Source organism: Candida jiufengensis (genome assembly GCF_024610255.1).
Source record: "Candida jiufengensis strain CBS 10846 chromosome Unknown scaffold1, whole genome shotgun sequence".
Classification (NCBI taxonomy): domain Eukaryota; kingdom Fungi; phylum Ascomycota; class Pichiomycetes; order Serinales; family Debaryomycetaceae; genus Lodderomyces; species Lodderomyces jiufengensis.
Window position 1 is genome coordinate 1,485,776 of NW_026261562.1, and position 18,732 is coordinate 1,504,507.

The following is an 18,732-nucleotide window of genomic DNA, read 5'->3' on the forward strand; positions in this document are numbered from 1 at the left end:
CAATTAGAAATTGAAAATTCATCATTACCAAATACTAATCCATACAACCAAATATTCATAAATGCAAGATTTACCACCAATTGGAGGGTATGACCCAATTCAATGGAAAAGAAATTTACCAACAAGAGGATTTAGCGGCACAACATATTTCTGGGGAATATTCGCAATAATGTCATTTGGTTTTTATAGATACTACAAAGGAGTTTCAGAACAAAGAGAATTAACTAGAGAGAAAAAATGGGCAAGATTTTATTTAGAACCATTGTTGGTTGCTGAAGATGATAGAAATTTAAGTAGACGTTATTTTGCTGAATTGGAAAGAAAGAAATTAATTAGAGAAAGTATTGAAAATCCTGAAATTAAAACTAAAGTTGATGAACCTATTTATCATGATGATAGTAAATTTAGATTTCCAAGATATGGTATTTAGGGGAGAAATTTGGAGAAGTTGTGGTTAAAGGAGGATTCTTTGAGGCTATAGTGATCATGGTTGAAGTATCAAGGAATGAAATATTCAAAAATGGTCGTCCACTTTTATGGTGTTCACGTTTCTATTGTAAATTAGCATTTAAATATAAAGTAAGAAGTATTTATTAAGACGTTCGAGTGTAGTTTTTCTTGTATTTTTCAGTGTCAATGCCCTGGTTATACTATTTCTCAAATATTTGCAACACGAAAAATAAAAACACATAAACTAAAAACCATAAATTTACAACTAATCCAATGAATAATGTCAATTAAGTCAAAACCTATAGTCACCAGACTATCAACACTACAATATGCTATAATACTACTAAACGTCTCATTTCGTTTATATTCTGCATTTTATATGATAATAATGGACTGTGATGAAACTTTTAATTATTGGGAACCTTTAAATTTAATGCTTAGAGGTTTTGGCAAACAAACTTGGGAATACTCACCTGTTTATTCAATAAGAAGTTATGCTTATTTAGTGCCTTATTACTTGATTGGTAAATTAGCTCAATTGTTGAATTTAAACCCAGTACATGTTTTTTATTTCATTAGAGTTTTTGATTTAGCTGGTTTCACTAGTTTTTGTGAATTATACTTATTCAAGACTTTTTGCAATTTAGGGTTTGTAAATTTGGGAAATTGGTATTTATTCTTAAGTTCTATTAATATTGGTATAAATCATGGAGGTGTTGCCTTATTACCTAGTTCATTAGCTTTACAATGTGTTATATTAGCAAATTGTTTTATACTAAAAAGCTCAAGGGAAGTGGATAAGGAGAGGAATTTGGTAGTGGCTGTGTTTTGGTATTTTATTGGTGGAGTTTTAGGTTGGCCCTTTGCTTTAGCTTTGGGATTACCATTAGGAATTTATTGTGGATTTGGAATTTTGTATCATAAATTAAATTGGACTATATTACTCAAGATAGTGGGCATTTTGGAAGCTGTAATTGCTCCGATTTTTTTAATTGATTCTTATTTATTGCAAAATTGGGTATTTGTACCAATCAATATAGTATCATATAACGTTTTTGGATCAGAAGGTGAAGGACCAGAAATTTTTGGAGTTGAACCATTTAGTTACTATGTGGTTAATTTGTTATTGAACTTTAATGTTCTTTTACCATTATCAATTTTGGGATTGTTGATAAATCCATTTATTACGAACCTCAGAAAATTTAATGCCTTAGTATCCAGTCAGTTAATAATTTGGTTTTTGATATTTGGTTCCCAACCTCATAAAGAGGAAAGATTCATGTATCCTATTTATCCATTAATTATAATTCTGAGTTCAGTGCTAGTTTCCAAGATATTTTCAATACTCAAGACTAACATAAAAATTAATAAAATCCTTTATCACATACTACAATTTGGATTCATATTCACAACTACATTAATTTCAGTACTAAGAATACTAAACTTAGTTGAAAATTATTCAGCACCATTAAAAATCTTTGAAGAAGTAAGTAATTTACCACCTCAATCACATCAAACAAATATATGTATGGGTAAAGAATGGTATCATTTTCCAGCATCTTTCTTTTTACCAGATAATTATAGATTACAATTTGTAGACTCAGGATTTGATGGTTTATTACCTGGTAGCTTTCACGAGTCCTCAAACCTCATAGATTCAATAACGTTTGTCCCACCAAATATGAATAACAAAAATCAATTTGAGTCAGATAAAATTATAGATATAACTCAATGTGATTATTTTGTGGACAATAACCAATTAAATAGTAAACCACAATTGATATTACCAAGTTTAACCACAGATAAAAATTGGAAATTGATAGCCAATAAGAAATTAATAAATCCAAATGGGAACCACAACATCATTGGTAAGCTAATGTACATTCCACAATTTTTGAGGAAATACATACCTTATAAGGTGGAGTACATGCAATTTTGCTTACTTGAAAGGAAAAAAATAGAGGAAAAGGTTTAAATAGAGTATTTATAGATGAGAACAATAAAATTTTATCGTGATCCATGAACACTCTATATTTCGTATTTTATTTACCAAAATGTTTCAAACCAAAAGAAAACTGTCCATCATGCTCAAAAATGTTACATCGTAGAGAATTTGAAACTATATTTAGAAGTGTATTTCTCCAAGTTACTTGTTTGCAATCATTATGTATACTTTGAGCTTTATATAAACTATACATTCTATTCGTCATAAAATTCATCTAATGCCTTTTTAGTTTTATAAAATCCATCTTTTGCTTTACTTAAAGCATCTTCAATTGCTAGTATCCAAAATTTATCATCTTCTGTAGTTGTGTTAGGTTCTGTTGATTTTTCGGGTACTTTTTCATCTACTTTTTTATCTTCTTCTTCTACTTTTTTCCCATTCTCCTTTGGTTCTTCTTCTTCTTCTTCTTTATTATTTACGGTTTCTTTTTTTGTTGGTTTAAAATTATCAAAATTATTTTTATGACCATAATTTTGAATTCTTTCACATTGTTCAGATATTGAAGTTAATCCCAAAGCAGCTGCGGAACCTTTTAAAAAATGACCTTCTTTTGATAAATCTTCTAAATTTTTATCATCTATAAATTTTTCAATTTTTTCAAAAGTTTCTTCAACTTGAAATACAAATGTTTCTACTAATTGTTTTGAAAATCCTTCTTCATCTTCATCCATTTGTAATATTTCTTGAAATACTGACCAATCTATTAATCCTGAATCTTTTAATTTGTTTTTAGAATCTGTCATTATGTATTATGTGATTGTGGGGATATAATAATAAACTTCTGTGTCAATGATTTATCTAATCTAATATATTTATAATTGTTGATTGATGGCAAACTTGTTTGAGTTGTTATGCTGAAGGAGTAAGTGTGTGGTTCTATATTGGTTTTATTTAGAAAAAAGAAACGATTGTATATGGATTAGTGAAAGTGAAAATTGGTATAAATTTGCCCTCAAAAACTTGAATAAGAACTAAACTCTAAGATATTATTGATATATGTTTTATGTAAGAAAAACAGATGAAGTAAGAAGTGTTAGTTTATTTGTTTTTGTTAAAGATTTGTTGAAAAAGTGAGTCCAGAAAAAAAAGAAAAAAAAAAAGATTTCTTTTTTAATATTTAAAATTAAATTTTTAAATTTAATCATTAATTTAGAAGGAGATGTAAAGATCATATTTAATTAGTAGAAAGTTGTAGATAGTATTAATAATATTAATCTTGAATTTATAAAACTTCTGTTATTAGAAATTGTCTAAGATTACATTACTCCGGTCTTTAAGATCATTTGTTATAAATTGACAATTGATTTAGTAAGAAATCTAGGTGTAGATTGCGTTTTCATCAAATATGAAGTATGAGTTGTCATAAGTAAACTAGTTTGCTTTCAAGGGAAACATTGAAAGTATTTATAGTACTTCAACAAATTGATTTAATTTCAATCTTTTAAACAATTTTCAATCAAATTTGATGGAATTTTAATGTTTAATTTTTGATATATTTTAATTTTCGATTTTTTTTTTTGTAATTACGTCATACTTTGAAACATGAAGAAATATAAGCAAATCGAAAGACATGACCAAGTAAAACTTGTCATGAATGATAATCAAAATTAGATATTACAATTTATCATAATAATTTCATCTCATCAAAGTATAATTACTCTGATAAATTTGATTCAAAAAACTCAATCAACTTGAATTCAAGGATTGAAAACTTGGTTAAAACTTAAAACAATAGTAAATTCAATATCTATCAGGATTGTTTAATATTAAAAATAAAAATATAAATATGCAGTAATGCTCCAACAATTTTGTATTGTTCAATATAGATCTAGATTTAAAGTTGTCATATATTTTTCATTTTACGAATTGTATAAAATTTTTGAGTCCTATTGTTAATTGTAAAATATGCAGAAGTAATACAAAGGGCATTACGTCAGATTTATTATATTACTTAAAAAAGTTGACATAATGATGACTCCTTGATAGGGAATTTGGTCAACGAATAGTTTGACGAATGTCATTTAGTAAGACTATTGTATATGCTGAACTTTATTCAATTTTAAACTTGATGTTGCCACTCGTCTATTGATTGGATTTTTAATGAAAATTATCAAGACCAATTAAATAAACTATATTTAAGTTTTGTGTAACACTTGTGACATTTGAAGTGATATGACTTCAACTAATACCAAAAAAAAAAATACCATTGGTAAATTTTGATACAATCTAAATAAGTATATTCTGGTATAATATATTTTTGACGCAAGCCCTGTAAGTTAGTTAGAGGTTTAAAGATCGATTTCTGTTAAATTTTGTACCGTATACGCAATATAAAAATAAAACGTACGTCAAAGGAACAATTTGTTCGTTGAATTAGTAAAATTTTATCCGGGGGTCTAGTGCGCAATTGTAATTTTGTTAAAAATTATTACCTTAAAACGAAGAACTAGAAACTGATTCTTATTACCCAGAGTTCATGAGCGTTGGTTATGATAATATCATATCAACCTTTCTAGATCAACTAAAATATAAGATTTAGCTGATTTAGAGTCTTCCGCTCGATAGATTGTAGAATTTTATGTCAAAACTACTGTATATAAAAGCTTTCAAATTTATGACACAAAGTGATGTTTTAGATTCAAATTCATAGTTCTTAAAATCTGGCTATATCAACAAGAGGTCGTTTCATGTTAGCCCTTTTCAGATTTTACATGTCATAGTAACTGTTTGGGGCAAATGTCCCCATCTTTTTATACTCTTTTTTATGTTTCAAAATACTGTCTGTAACTTGGTGATTATTGTTTCATATCTCTGCAACCATGGAGCTGTGTTATGTAGAGTTTATGGAAGCTTCACCATACGCAAGTCAAAAATGGTTTACTGTCTTCGTCTAAAATATCAGCTTGACATTTAAACTTCGCTTAATAAACATATAAAGTATTGAAAAAAAAAAAAACTTCATATTCTTTTTTACTCATTTTACATCCTTACCTCAATATGTAAAAATAATTCGATGAAAAAACAAACTTTTTCATCTTTTGAGGATTATGTTGGCTAATAGTACTTGAGAAAGTTTTTGGATTTAAGTTTAAATAGTACTGGGTAGTTTGACTCGTGAGAAAGTCATCATCTAATTGTTTTCAAAGTAATTTTCAAAAGTCTAAAGTTTTGCATGAATAAGATACCAAAGTTTCATTATAAATTAAACTTGCGTTCAAAAACAGTAAAATTAACGATGCTTCGTGGTATATTGAGAATTGAGTAGAAAAACAACTTTCCTGCGTCGGTAACCTAATTAAATGAAACTTCAGGTTCATTATTATCCATCGAAGTAGCTTCTTTCGTTGCTCGATATGAGTAAACTACTCCAGCTCTTAATTCTGTTAGGTATACTTTTTATGCTGCAAAAAAAAAAAAACGATTTTGTGTCTTAGACAAGCTACTAATACAAGCTCTTTTAAAAAGGCACTTTAAAAAGATACTAACAGAAAAGAAAAATCGGAGCTTCAACCTGTCTTCTTATCTTTGCAAGGTAACCAAAAACACAACAGCAGCTCTCGTAGCATAGCGGTTAATGCATTGTGCTTATACCAGTTAGACCCGGAAATCGGGAAACTTAGTGACGCAAGGATCGGGAGTTCAATCCTCCCCGAGAGCACTTTTTTTTCTTTTTGCTGCCTTGATCTTCAGGTATCGAAGTTAACGGATTAGTTTGGATATATTTTTGAATCATTACCATATGTTCAGCTTTATTTAATAAGATTGGAAAAGATTTAGCTCTCAATTCAAATCCAACCAAAATCAAAAAATGAAAGGTACGAAATTGATGTTTTAAACAATATATCTCAGATCGCTCATATCTTGAAGCTGAAAGAAGTATAAACAGACTTAGAATTCGATTAAAATCACTTGTACTTTTAGAATATTAGTTAGCAAATGTTGGAGAGTACCTGCAAACAAGAATAAGTAAGGGTTTTAGAATTTTGCATTCAAAAATGAATTGAGTTTTACTTTCATTAATATTCATAAACCAAAACTTTAAAAGATTTTCACATCCATTCCGCACTGGTACATTTATTGACGGTAGAGTTACAAACACAATTGTCTAATCATCCGGAATCAAAATTAAAGCGGAACTACTTTAAGAAGACTGGGACTTATCTTACTGGTAAAATGGCGTCGTTTCATCTTTTCAAGCTCTACAATAACTTGCACAATGAACATCAGAATAATAGTATCGAATGGACTCCAATAAGCCACAGGAAGCAAGATCAAAGATAATAGCATCATGATTCAAATCTTCAACTTAGTCGACCTCATACAAAGTTACTTGAAACGCGACATAAACTTGGTTTCAAGCACTTGATTAGAACGAGATAATTTTGTTTGAGCTGGAAAATGATCATGCTTCTTCTAAAACTAGAATAATTCAAGAATGTCCCTGCTTTGAATACTTGAATAGTTCAAGATTGTCCGCATGACAAATTCACTATAAGTTATGTAAAAGCTATGGATCTGGAAAATGTGAACTTGTTTTAGAAATCGAAATTTATAATGAAAAACGTATATGATGAACTGAGCTGATATTGATTATTTTGTATGTGAGATGCTTGTTAATGAGAGAGAACTTATAAGAAACTATAAGTAAAGAGCAGAAATGATATAAATGGTTCTTTTACGAATGACCTGCATTCATCTCTGATATAAACTCTAAAGTAATTAGGAATGCTTTTTATACGCGAAGGAATTACATCGAAGGATTGGCTAAGAATTCATTGAAGGTTTAAATATGCAAAGCTTTGAAAATTAAAGTGAAACACTCATTTGATAGATGCAAATAAAACAAGAAGTTCATTCTTCACATAACTCAGGTTGTAAAATTTTGAATTCTTTACTTAATACTTTTAATATATGCATAGTATCATGATGATCTTGGTATTCATTCAAAGATTGATAAAAATTGATACAATAAGGGCATTTGTACATGATTATTTGTTCATCATAATATTTCAAACCAATTTGTATTATTTGTTTTTTTAGTTCACTTGATTGAACCCATTTTTGTTGTTGTAACAATTGTGAAAATGATTCAGTAATAAAGTATATTCCTTTATATTCAACTGCAATTGGAAATCCATTTTCTTGATTCATTATAGCTGGTAATTTAAATGGATATGGTTCAGGTAATTTATATTGGTGCAGTAATTTTAAATGTTCTAAAGAATGAGTTGCACTATGATAGTCCTTCTTGCATTTATTGCACTCAAAATAGGTACCTTGTTCAATTGGATTGATGTTTGATTTTGAATTTTTGAGTTGGAATCAATGAAATTGTAGTGTATCTTATCGGTAATGAGATTATTTGCTTCTGATTGAGATGGAATTTTACTATACCAGGTAATTACTTTAGGACGATTTTGTATTTCCTTCTTTAGTTGTCCATGAGTGGTTAGAATTGTTCTAGGTTCTGATTCACCTGGAAAATATCGTGGAATGATTGCTATAGCAGAATCTGGATAAGTTATATTTTCATCTGGATTATATAAAAATAAAACGGAGTCATTTGGAATACCTTGGTTTATATCTTCACTGACTTCGTTAATTACTGGTGGTGGTGCACTATTCCAAACAATAACTGGCATTTTTTTCGATTTAGTTTTTGGTTCATTAGTTGAAGTATTTGTAATTAAGTCATCTAAACAATCTATTTTACATTTTGTACTCATATTGGAGACTGTGGTTTGCTTGAATAAGAAGATTTGTTAATATGATAATGGTTTATAGATTGTTGTAAATTGAAGTGATTTCAATGTGTTATATGTATTTGATAAAATAAACATTTTTGACGAGTATTACACAAAATCAAATGCTAATTTTGTCTACATACAAATTGATTTTACTGATTATTATGAAGGACTGTATAATATTAAGCAAGCATTAGAGACTGTATTGTTGACAAATAAGTTTGAGCAGTATATTGTGTTAGTATTTAAACAAAGTTATTTTGGTCATTGAAAAACGTCCACGCTAGAATAATAGTAACATTATTCATTTGTTAAGAGCGACAAACTTTTGCTGCTCCAAATTTCAGAATAGTAAAAGGATTGTAGCTAAAAAGTTTGAAATTAGAAATTAGCAGTGTTATATTTGATCTGTCTTATGAGGGAGTTTAAGTAAAGGAGACTTGTGGGCAATTAGGACTTATGAAGAGAATATACTAGTTCTGAAAGATAAGCATATAAATATTATGTCATCCTAAGCTCGTCATTACTCTCATTTTTTTCTACAATACTTGTTAAGAAGTTTGATACTTTGAATGCTTTCTAAAAGTTTTTATCTAGCTAAAGTAAATTTCTACAATTGTAAACTAAATTTGTACTTTAATTGTGCGTGACCCTTAAATCAGGCTAAACATCAAAAGCATTAAATACAGTTAATTGTTATTATTTTAAACAAATTTGGTAAGAAGTTGATCTATTTTACGTGTGTTGGTGAGGTAGTTAATGGTTACCATTAATTTTGATGAAGCACAAAAGAAGAAAATAAAGTAAGCAGAAAAAAGTAGTGGTACATTTACGAGATCTCGATGATCTTATTGTCACAAGATCTCAAATATACAATAAGGGTTCCTGTAAAAACAGACGGAGACAGTAAACAGAAATCATACGCCAAACTTAGGGCCTTTTAATCACAATGCCTTTATATTATTAATTAGGGAAATAAAATTATTGGTTTTCGTTTCACTGTCAAATGCAGTAATTCTAATATTGACGTATGATGAATTGGGTGAGTACCTTGCTACTCTATGATCACGCAATGCTCAAATTTCATTTGGTGTTTTTGTTATTTCCGATTTAAGTCAAATTAAAAAAGTTAAGCTTATTGATTATAAAGGGCGAAAATTTACCTCCGTCCAATTACTTCATCAGTAAGTACCAACAGATGCAGCTTGCTTTTTTATCAAATCAACTATTGCCTCTTCAAATTGCTACGTGAAAAATGAGAAACATGTTCAGCCCAAATCAATCCGTATCGCAAAAAAAATGCAATGCACATCCGTAAATACATACAATAAAAATATGTTTTTTTACCTCGTCCCTGACCTCAAGATTGCTATGTTTTTGCAACACATAGTGCAGTAGATGCATAGCTATCTCAAGACTTTTAATCGTGCTATTTAAATATGTTCTGGTAGTATTTTTCAAATATTATCAAATAATTATTTGCAGTAATTTGACGACAACTTTTAAAACTTTTTTTTTCATAACTACTTCAAGTATAATTTGTTTCGCTTCAAATTATGTACTCCTACTCAAAATATGCACAAATTTATTCCCATTGTTTGAACGCAAGAAGCTTCTTCTTTTTGACTGGATCCATCAAATCACAATTACCTTAAATAAGGATAGGAAATACGGCCAATTGCGTTACTTCCAGTGATGTAGTTTGTCCTGGGACTTAAGAAGAAATAAAAGAGTTAATTCTCATACTTGTTTCTCTCCTGCTTTACTGTAAAGTTTTACATTCATATTTGATTGAATATTAAGGACGAAATCATTTGACAAGCTTGTTTTGTTCAAGTTTTTTCAATGAAAAAAAGATAACATACATACTGGGTAAAATGTGAAACTGAAAAAAAAGTAAGTTTTGTGCGACAAATTGAAACTCACAATTAACTGCTAATATACGATTAACTATTTAGTATGTGTGAACTTTATGAATGTTAGGTACCTGAATTTGAGATCTAAATCAAACAATATACGATACCAGAAAGAATTTTTTAGTTTGAGATTGTCGTGTTCGACCTACTGGTCTCATAAATTAAATGTAGCTAAAAGATCGCAATTTCCACTCAAGCTAATGATTCTAGTTCAAAGAGTAAATAAATAAACAAATTAAGTGCATCCTCATGATATATCATTTGATCTGCGTAGGTTTCAGCAAAAAGGAATAGAATTAGACAACTTTGTACAACCAAAGAGCTCGCGAAAGAGCAAATTAAAGACAATGTCAGTCCCAATAACCCGTATATTCAATAAGCAAAATAAATTAATGACAAGCTAAATTTCTTGAACTTTCATTCATACCACCCCAAAGATAATTACCAATAGCAGCTCCAACAGCAACTGCAATCATATACCAACCATTATAAGTCATAAACACTAACATTAATAAAAAGGAATAATAAACTTGAAATCCATAGAGTAAAGCTCTTTGTAATTTGAATCTTGATATTGTAGCGGTAGAAGTTCTTTCCCATTGACTAAACCATTTTTTGATTAATTCATAAAGTGATGCTAATAAAGTAACTGCTATTAATGAAATTATAAAACCTGGAAACGTTTTTATATGCCACCATTTATATACGATACAAACATTATGCCAATCCCAGGTGAACAACATCTATGACTAGTTAGTAAAAGAAACTTTTCAAAAAGCTTGTTCATGCAACACATACATTCATTGAACATCTATCTTCAGGCATTGGCATTGGCATTTCATGCATCATTGTCGTTTGTCCATGCATTTTGGATGATAAGAATAGAACAAATAGAATAAAATCAATTTTAAATTTCCGAGCGAAATATAAAATATTCCGATTTTTGTTTCTTGCTTTATCTCATTTCACAAAATACTTTAAACAGATTATCATCAAATAGCTTAACACTAACACAAGCCATAGCTCAAATACCATTATAGTAAACACTCAAACACTCTATCGGAAATGAAGATTATATCAGACGATGAGAAAAATGCTCATATGAACTATGTTTTGTCCGAAGGTTTTAAAGGTTTAGTTTATGGTGGTGCATTATCAGCAGGTGTATTCTCCTTCTTCAAATTTAAAAGACCCCAAACATTTGCTTCTTTCAGTCCTAGTGTTAAAGCAGCCATGTTAACAATGCCAACTATCGCATTAGGTGCATTTTGGGCAGATCAAGGTTCTTGGGAATTTGACAAAAAAATGCACCAATCTGAATATAATAACAATGAAATATTGAAAAAACATAAAGAATTTGATTCATTACCGTTATCCGATAAAATAGTTACAAAATTGAATGATCATAAATATCAAATTATTATTGGTGTTTGGGGATTGAGTTTATACGGAAGTTGGGTTGTTATTAATAGAGATAAGTACATGACAACGTCCCAGAAGCTCGTGCAATCAAGAGTAGTAGCACAAGCGGTATCAGTACTTTTACTTTTAGCCACTTTGTTCTTGTCAATGAAGGATAAAGAGCTCAAGAAGAATCAACCAGAACCAATTCCAGAATGGAAAAGAGTTGTTCAAGAACAAGAAGCTAAAAACAAAGAAAATAAAAAACAATAGAAGCTTCAGGAGTAGTAAATCTGATGTTTAATACACTTGTATATATAGTTTATAGAGTTTGATATACGTGAATAATTTTGAAATTTTGCAATTTTGCAATCTTTTTTTTTTTTTGAAAAAATTCTGTAACACCGTAGTAAATCATCACCAATTATGCCACCAAAAGTCAAGACACAACAAGAGAAGATCCAAGCAGTAGTGCTAACGGACTCCTTTGAAGAATCGTTTTCATCAAAACCGAAATGTCTTTTACCTCTAGTTGGAGTTCCACTAATTGAATACACATTAGAATTCTTAAATAACTCACAAATCAATGAAATTTTTTTAATAGTCACATCAGAAGAAGTACAGCAGTATATCAAGCAATCAAAATGGAAAGTCAACGTCATAATGTCAATGGAATCAAGATCCATTGGGGATGTAATGAGAGATATTGATAATAGAGGTATAATTAGTGGAGATTTTTTATTGGTGACAGGAGATATAGTTACAAATATTGATTTCAATTCCATATGGTCATATCATAAGACCAAAAAATCAACAGATAAAGATTATATGATGACTATAGCATTAACCAACAGCAAAACAAAATTTGTTGGATCATCATTTATAATGGAAAATCAAACTAATAAATGTATATATTATCAAGACATAGATAAGACAATAGATATAGATCCAGAATTAATAGAAGATGGAGAATTTATAATACGTAATGATTTAGTGGATTGTCATATTGATGTTTGTACTCCTTTGGTGCCACAAATTTTTCAAGATAATTTTGATTACCAAGAATTAAGAAGTGATATGTTGAAAGGTGTGTTGACATCAGATATATTGAGGAAAACTATATATATTTATCAAAGTAATGAATATTCAGGAAGAGTTACTGGATGGAATAGTTATGATTCAATTTCAAAAGATATTTTGGCACGTTGGTGTTTTCCTTTAGTACCTGATTCAAATTTATCTGAAACATCATATGGATATGAATTTAATAATATATATAAAGAAGAAAAAGTGTTATTAGCACAATCTTGTAAGATAGGTACTTCCACAGCGATTGGGAGAAATACACAAGTTGGTGAAGGAACATCAATTAAAAAGCTGGTGGTTGGTAGAAATTGTATAATTGGAAAAAATTGTGATATATCAAATTCATACATTTGGGATGACTCTGTGGTAGATGACAACACCAAATTACATCATGTTATAGATAAAGAACCTTTAAGTTTCTACAAACTCAGTATAAATGGATCAGACGATTCAATAGCATCAATGAAGAAGAAAAAAACCAAAAGAAGATTCTCCACCAACTCCGTATTATCAGAACCAGAAGAAGATTTTGCAATTGAAGGTTTTGCCACAGTCTCAAGAGCTATTGAAAATAATCATGATATAGATACTGCATTATTAGAATTGAACACATTACGTATGTCAATGAATGTTGATTATCATGAAGTTAGAAGTGTTACAAGTGAAGCTATTATTAAAAAAGTTGTTGATTTTATATCTACAGATACTTTGAAACCACAAGAAGCAACATTGAAACTATTTACAAATTGGGGTAAAATGTTTAAAAGACAAACTTTTGGAGCTGAGGGTGAAGTTGATTTATTGAATATATTGGAAGAGGAAATTACTGATTTGGATGAAAGTTATAATCAAGTTGTTCTATTTTGTGTGGTAAAGACATTATATGATTTAGAGATTATCGAAGAGGAGAATATTTTGAGGTGGTGGTCTACAAATGGTGAAACAAAAGTCAGAGAATTAACCAAAAAATTCATAACATGGTTAGAAGAGGCAGAAGAAGATAGTGATGAAGAATAATATACAGATCTGAAACATTTTCACAACTAACACTCTCTTAATTGACTAGCTATGCAATTCTTAACTTGTTTTTAATAAACAAATTGTCGTTCACGTCTATAAAGCTTGTCTTTAATCAAAATTATTATCTTCTGATTTTTCAATATTTCTTTTTCGTTTAACTCGTATAGTTAAAATCATATGATAGTGAAAAAAATATATATAAATAAAGAAATAAATCAAGACTCAAAACACCAGCACCAAAAAATTAACCACCACAATGAAGTATGATGTTATAGTGATAGGTGCAGGGGTAGTGGGGCCATGTATATCCACAGCACTTTCAAGACAAGGTAAAAAAGTATTGGTTGTGGAGAGAGATTGGTCAAAACCTGATAGAATTGTTGGAGAATTATTACAACCAGGAGGTGTAAAAGCTTTAAAAGAGTTAGGAATGATACAATGTATAAATAATATAGATGCTGTTGATGTCACAGGATACTATATACAATATTTCAATCATCATATAAGTATAGATTATCCATTAAAAGAAATTACTGAAGTTACAAATCCATTAAATATATTAGATGAAAAAGAAACACAATTAAAACTGGACAATACAATCAACAAAGAAGTCTGGGATAATGATAAAAGAGTCAGAGGAGTAGCGTTTCACCATGGAGATTTTCTTCAAAATTTAAGAAGTGTTTGTAAAAAAGAAAATGATACATTAGAAGCTACAGTGACAAAACTAATATATGAAGATGATACAGTTGTTGGAGTTGAAATTAAAGAAAAAAATGGTAAAACCAGAAAAATTTACTCCAAGCTAGTAATTTCATGTGATGGAATATATTCAAAATTTAGAAAACAATATTCAAATAATATACCAACTATAGGATCCTACTTTATAGGATTATATTTAAAAAATGCAAAATTACCAGAAAATAATAAAGGTCATGTATTATTAGGAAACCATGCGCCAGTATTAATATACCAAGTATCACCAACAGAAACAAGAGTATTATGTGCATATAGATCAACAAAACCACCTTCATCAGCAAATGATGAAGTTTATAAATACCTAAAAAATGAAGTCCTCCCCAATATACCAAAGGAAACATTACCAGCATTTCAATCTGCATTAGAACTTAAAAAATTTAGAATAATGCCAAATCAATATTTATCAGCTAAAAAGCAAAATCAAAAGGGGTTTTTATTACTTGGTGATTCATTAAATATGAGACATCCATTAACTGGTGGTGGTATGACTGTTGGAATATCAGATTGTGTTTTATTAGCAAGACTTTTTAAATCTATAGATGATTTTGAAGATTACGATCAAGTTAAAGAAAAAGTTACTATATTTCATAGGAAAAGAAAAAATTTGGATGCAGTTATAAACACATTATCAATAGCATTATATTCCTTATTTGCAGCAGATAAAAAAGCATTAAAAATATTACAATATGGATGTTTTAGATATTTTCAAAGAGGTGGAGAATGTGTTTCAGGTCCAATTGGATTATTAAGTGGTATGTTACCATTTCCAATGTTATTATTTAATCATTTTTTCAGTGTTGCTTTTTATTCAATTTATTTAAATTTTATTAATAGAGGTATAAATTTTCCCTTAGCTATATGGGAATGTTTTGAAGTTCTATTTACTGCTATAATTATTTTTACACCTTATTTATGGACTGAATTGGTACAATAATTAGATGAAATTTTGTAAATAGAGCATTAAAAGTTAATTTATTTGATATTGTGAAGATTTGTAGGGCTTAGAAAGCCTCAGCTTTTTGATCGGTCCTCTTCCTATCCATAGCCTTGATGAGATATTTTCTTTCAAGACATTACAACTTTCTTTGAATGTCTATCCAGCTTGTTAAATGCAAAGAGTAAAAAGCAAGATTCGAGAGTGAAAAAAATTGGTTATATTTGCCGATTGTCATGGTCGGAGAACATTAATCATAAAATGTATGATGACTGAAGCCCCTAAAAACCCCCTGTTTCATATTTCCGTCAAATCCACTTAAGTCTCAATTTTTATTGCAATTTTTTCAAAGATCTCAAGCTTAAAGCAGAAATTCATTATACTCAACTAACCTATGTTTTAAAAATTGGACTTCAATTCAATCTAGAGGTTTTGATCTTTGTGAAAATAGTGAATCTTGCGCTATTAATTTTTTTTGTTCACTTAATTTCATCGAGATTTTACAAGGCCATTGAAACTTTAAATCAACTATTGTTATAAAATTAACAACTGTCAACGGTACCTTACAGAATTGAATTTTTTCTCTTACATGTTTTAAGATAACCACTAGAAAATGTTTCAATTAAAAATCGTCTAATTTTTGTACATAAATTCTAAAAAAACCAAAAAAAGGTTAGTATACAGGACCAATTAAGATATTTAAAAATATTTAAAAATGAAGCAATATAAAAAATATAAAATGAAATTAAATGTGTAGTAGTACAAAAGAAGTTAAAAGAAATATTAATATATGAAATTAATAGAAATTAATACCTTTAACTTGAGATTACATATAATACTAGTACTATTAAAATAAACCAAAATAATAATAATTTAACCTGAAATTTTAAATCTCAATTCATAATCTACGTTAATATAAGCCACTTTCTTGACATAATTTAATCAAATACCAATCACAATCATGAGTAATTTACCATTATTAGGAACATCAAATCAACAAAATTTTATAACAAATTTAAAAAAATCAACATTATTAACTTTAAAATCATCACCAGTTAATTATTTATTAATATTTGTACCTATTGGATTATTAGCAGGTTATTTAAATTGGAATTCAAATGCAAAATTTTGGATTAATTTTTTTGCTATAATACCATTAGCTTCAATTTTAGCTTTCGCAACTGAAGAAATTAGTGAACATGTTGGACAAACTGCTGGTGGCTTATTAAATGCTACATTTGGAAATGCAGTTGAATTAATTGTTAGTATTATTGCATTAAAAGAAAATCAAGTTAGAATTGTACAAGCTTCAATGTTAGGTTCAATTTTAAGTAATTTACTTTTAGTTCTTGGTTGTTGTTTTGTTGCTGGTGGAATTACAAGAGTTCAACAAACTTTTAATCAAACTGTTGCTCAAACAATGTCTAGTTTAATGGCTTTAGCTACTGCTTCATTATTAATTCCAGCTGCTTTTCATGCATCTTTACCAAAACCAAAGGGAAATAGTGGAGTTTTTCCAGAACCAGGTAGTTCAGATGAATTAATTTTAAGTTTAAGTAGAGGAGTTTCAATCATTTTATTACTTTGTTATTTATTTTATTTAATTTTTTCATTAAAAACTCATAAATCATTATTTGAAGAAACTAATTCAGCAGATATTGATCATAATATTTCAAATGATGATATTATAACAAAAGATGATGAACATTTATCTGTTTATGAAGCATTAACTGTTTTAGCTATAACTACTATATTAGTTTCATTTTCTGCTGATATTTTAGTTGGTTCAATTGATGATATTGTTGAAAATTCTGGACTTTCAAAAACTTTTATTGGTTTAATTGTTATTCCAATTGTTGGTAATGCAGCAGAACATGTTACTGCAATAATTGTTGCAATGAAAGATAAAATGGACTTAGCTATTGGAGTAGCAGTTGGATCATCTTTACAAATTGCTATATTTGTAACTCCTTTCATGGTTTTAATTGGTTGGGCAATTGATGTACCAATGTCATTATATTTTTCAACTTTTGAAACTGCTATTTTATTTGTTAGTGTATTTATAACAAATTTAGTGATTTTAGATGGTGAAAGTAATTGGTTAGAAGGTGCTATGTTGTTATGTACTTATTTAATCATTGCTTTAGCATTTTTTTATTATCCTGATTCTGCTGGATTATAAGGAGAAGTAAAAGAAAAGTTTTTCTTAGCTTTTTGATTATTTTTGTAGGTATAGTTAGTTGTTATATAATTTATTCAATAGAGAAATAAAAATATTTGAAGGAAGGTTGTTCAATAACTCTTACTAGATTTTAAGGGCTTCTTTAAAAATGCTCAACTTCAGCCCGTGATAAAATTTTGAATCTGTTGTATATTTACAAAAATGGTTGTAAAAAAATTTGATGATAAGAAATACAACCAAAGCAAATTTGTAAATCCTATGTTCCTATCAAATCAAAATCCCCTCTGTACTCTTATTACTCAACATTCTTATGGTCGGCTTCTCCCATCAAAATTGAACGTAGTCGTAAGACCAATGTATTTTTAAGAACTTTCAAAAATTGACAATTTACAGGAACGCAAAAAATAGTTGTAATATAAAAATATATTTACGAAATTGACCCCAATTTTCATTAATATCGCCTGAGTATGAGTTAAAAGTCGATCATTTACAAATTCTTCATACGTTCGTTAGTAAGGTACTGTTGTTGTAAAGTAAAGATTAGATCAATATTAAAAGGCGAATGGCCACTAAGTTTTGAATACTACATTGACTCGCCAATCAATTTTGTATATTGATTTGAGGTACAACTTATTGGAGAAAATAAGTGGCTAAAGTTACTTTACAATATACAATATACATATTATCTATGTGCTGATTCTAGTATTGTAATGTCGGCTATAGTTTTAATAATTTATTAGTGTGTGTCTATACAAAATAATTTTCGTAACAATTTTCGTAATAAAATTTATAAATTATTTTATACGCATGTTTTATACCAAAATAATATATAACAAAAATTTGTTTTAAATAATAATTTTGACATAAATAAAATAGACACGCTAAGGTAAATTATAAAATTATAATAATTTATTATATTTGCAAAAAGTAAAGAGATCTAAATTAATATTATTAATCTAATCAAACTAAAAGAAAATTGTCCTTTCGTAATGTAATGATGAATTTGATCGATGTACAGTAGAATTAAAAAAAAAAAACGTTCTCTGATAATGAATGAATTACTATGATAAGTAAAAAAGATTTATGACAATCTAAATTTTAATTTTTTTTCTTTGTCAATATTATATATAATTTAAATTTTTATCTAAATCAGTGATATAACAAGAAACGTCTTGACTAATTAATTTTAAGTTAAACTTATCAGAGTTATTATAAGAAAAATCTATTGTAAATCT

The 18,732-nt window shown here is 28.5% G+C and overlaps 9 protein-coding genes across 9 annotated transcripts; 6 read left to right on the forward strand and 3 right to left on the reverse strand. All coding sequences in view use genetic code 12, as the record gives it.

Moving 5' to 3' along the window:
- Positions 1 to 61: 61 nt before the first annotated feature.
- Positions 62 to 430, forward strand: KGF54_004409 (uncharacterized protein; the record flags this gene model as incomplete). Its single annotated transcript, XM_051765104.1, has 1 exon — positions 62 to 430. One exon carries the CDS (start codon positions 62 to 64, stop codon positions 428 to 430), a length of 369 nt encoding a protein of 122 aa, XP_051618451.1.
- Positions 431 to 838: 408 nt separating this feature from the next.
- On the forward strand, positions 839 to 2,425 carry ALG9 (dolichyl-P-Man:Man(6)GlcNAc(2)-PP-dolichol alpha-1,2-mannosyltransferase; the record flags this gene model as incomplete). Its single annotated transcript, XM_051765106.1, has 1 exon — positions 839 to 2,425. The coding sequence occupies one exon, from the start codon at positions 839 to 841 to the stop codon at positions 2,423 to 2,425; it is 1,587 nt and encodes a 528-aa protein (XP_051618452.1).
- Positions 2,426 to 2,649: 224 nt separating this feature from the next.
- On the reverse strand, positions 2,650 to 3,198 carry YPD1 (Ypd1p; the record flags this gene model as incomplete). Its single annotated transcript, XM_051765107.1, has 1 exon — positions 2,650 to 3,198. The coding sequence occupies one exon, from the start codon at positions 3,196 to 3,198 to the stop codon at positions 2,650 to 2,652; it is 549 nt and encodes a 182-aa protein (XP_051618453.1).
- A 4,108-nt stretch (positions 3,199 to 7,306) lies between these two features.
- On the reverse strand, positions 7,307 to 8,181 carry KGF54_004412 (uncharacterized protein; the record flags this gene model as incomplete). The annotated part of the gene is made up of 2 exons (XM_051765108.1): positions 7,307 to 7,671; positions 7,719 to 8,181. The coding sequence occupies 2 exons, from the start codon at positions 8,179 to 8,181 to the stop codon at positions 7,307 to 7,309; spliced, it is 828 nt and encodes a 275-aa protein (XP_051618454.1).
- Positions 8,182 to 10,504: 2,323 nt separating this feature from the next.
- On the reverse strand, positions 10,505 to 10,982 carry CTR2 (low-affinity Cu transporter; the record flags this gene model as incomplete). The annotated part of the gene is made up of 2 exons (XM_051765109.1): positions 10,505 to 10,858; positions 10,914 to 10,982. The coding sequence occupies 2 exons, from the start codon at positions 10,980 to 10,982 to the stop codon at positions 10,505 to 10,507; spliced, it is 423 nt and encodes a 140-aa protein (XP_051618455.1).
- A 198-nt stretch (positions 10,983 to 11,180) lies between these two features.
- Positions 11,181 to 11,789, forward strand: KGF54_004414 (uncharacterized protein; the record flags this gene model as incomplete). Its single annotated transcript, XM_051765110.1, has 1 exon — positions 11,181 to 11,789. One exon carries the CDS (start codon positions 11,181 to 11,183, stop codon positions 11,787 to 11,789), a length of 609 nt encoding a protein of 202 aa, XP_051618456.1.
- A 153-nt stretch (positions 11,790 to 11,942) lies between these two features.
- On the forward strand, positions 11,943 to 13,619 carry GCD6 (translation initiation factor eIF2B catalytic subunit epsilon; the record flags this gene model as incomplete). The annotated part of the gene is made up of 1 exon (XM_051765111.1): positions 11,943 to 13,619. The coding sequence occupies one exon, from the start codon at positions 11,943 to 11,945 to the stop codon at positions 13,617 to 13,619; it is 1,677 nt and encodes a 558-aa protein (XP_051618457.1).
- Positions 13,620 to 13,878: 259 nt separating this feature from the next.
- ERG1 (squalene monooxygenase) lies at positions 13,879 to 15,315 on the forward strand (the record flags this gene model as incomplete). Its single annotated transcript, XM_051765112.1, has 1 exon — positions 13,879 to 15,315. The coding sequence occupies one exon, from the start codon at positions 13,879 to 13,881 to the stop codon at positions 15,313 to 15,315; it is 1,437 nt and encodes a 478-aa protein (XP_051618458.1).
- Positions 15,316 to 16,276: 961 nt separating this feature from the next.
- Positions 16,277 to 17,497, forward strand: VCX1 (Vcx1p; the record flags this gene model as incomplete). Its single annotated transcript, XM_051765113.1, has 1 exon — positions 16,277 to 17,497. One exon carries the CDS (start codon positions 16,277 to 16,279, stop codon positions 17,495 to 17,497), a length of 1,221 nt encoding a protein of 406 aa, XP_051618459.1.
- Positions 17,498 to 18,732: the final 1,235 nt, after the last annotated feature.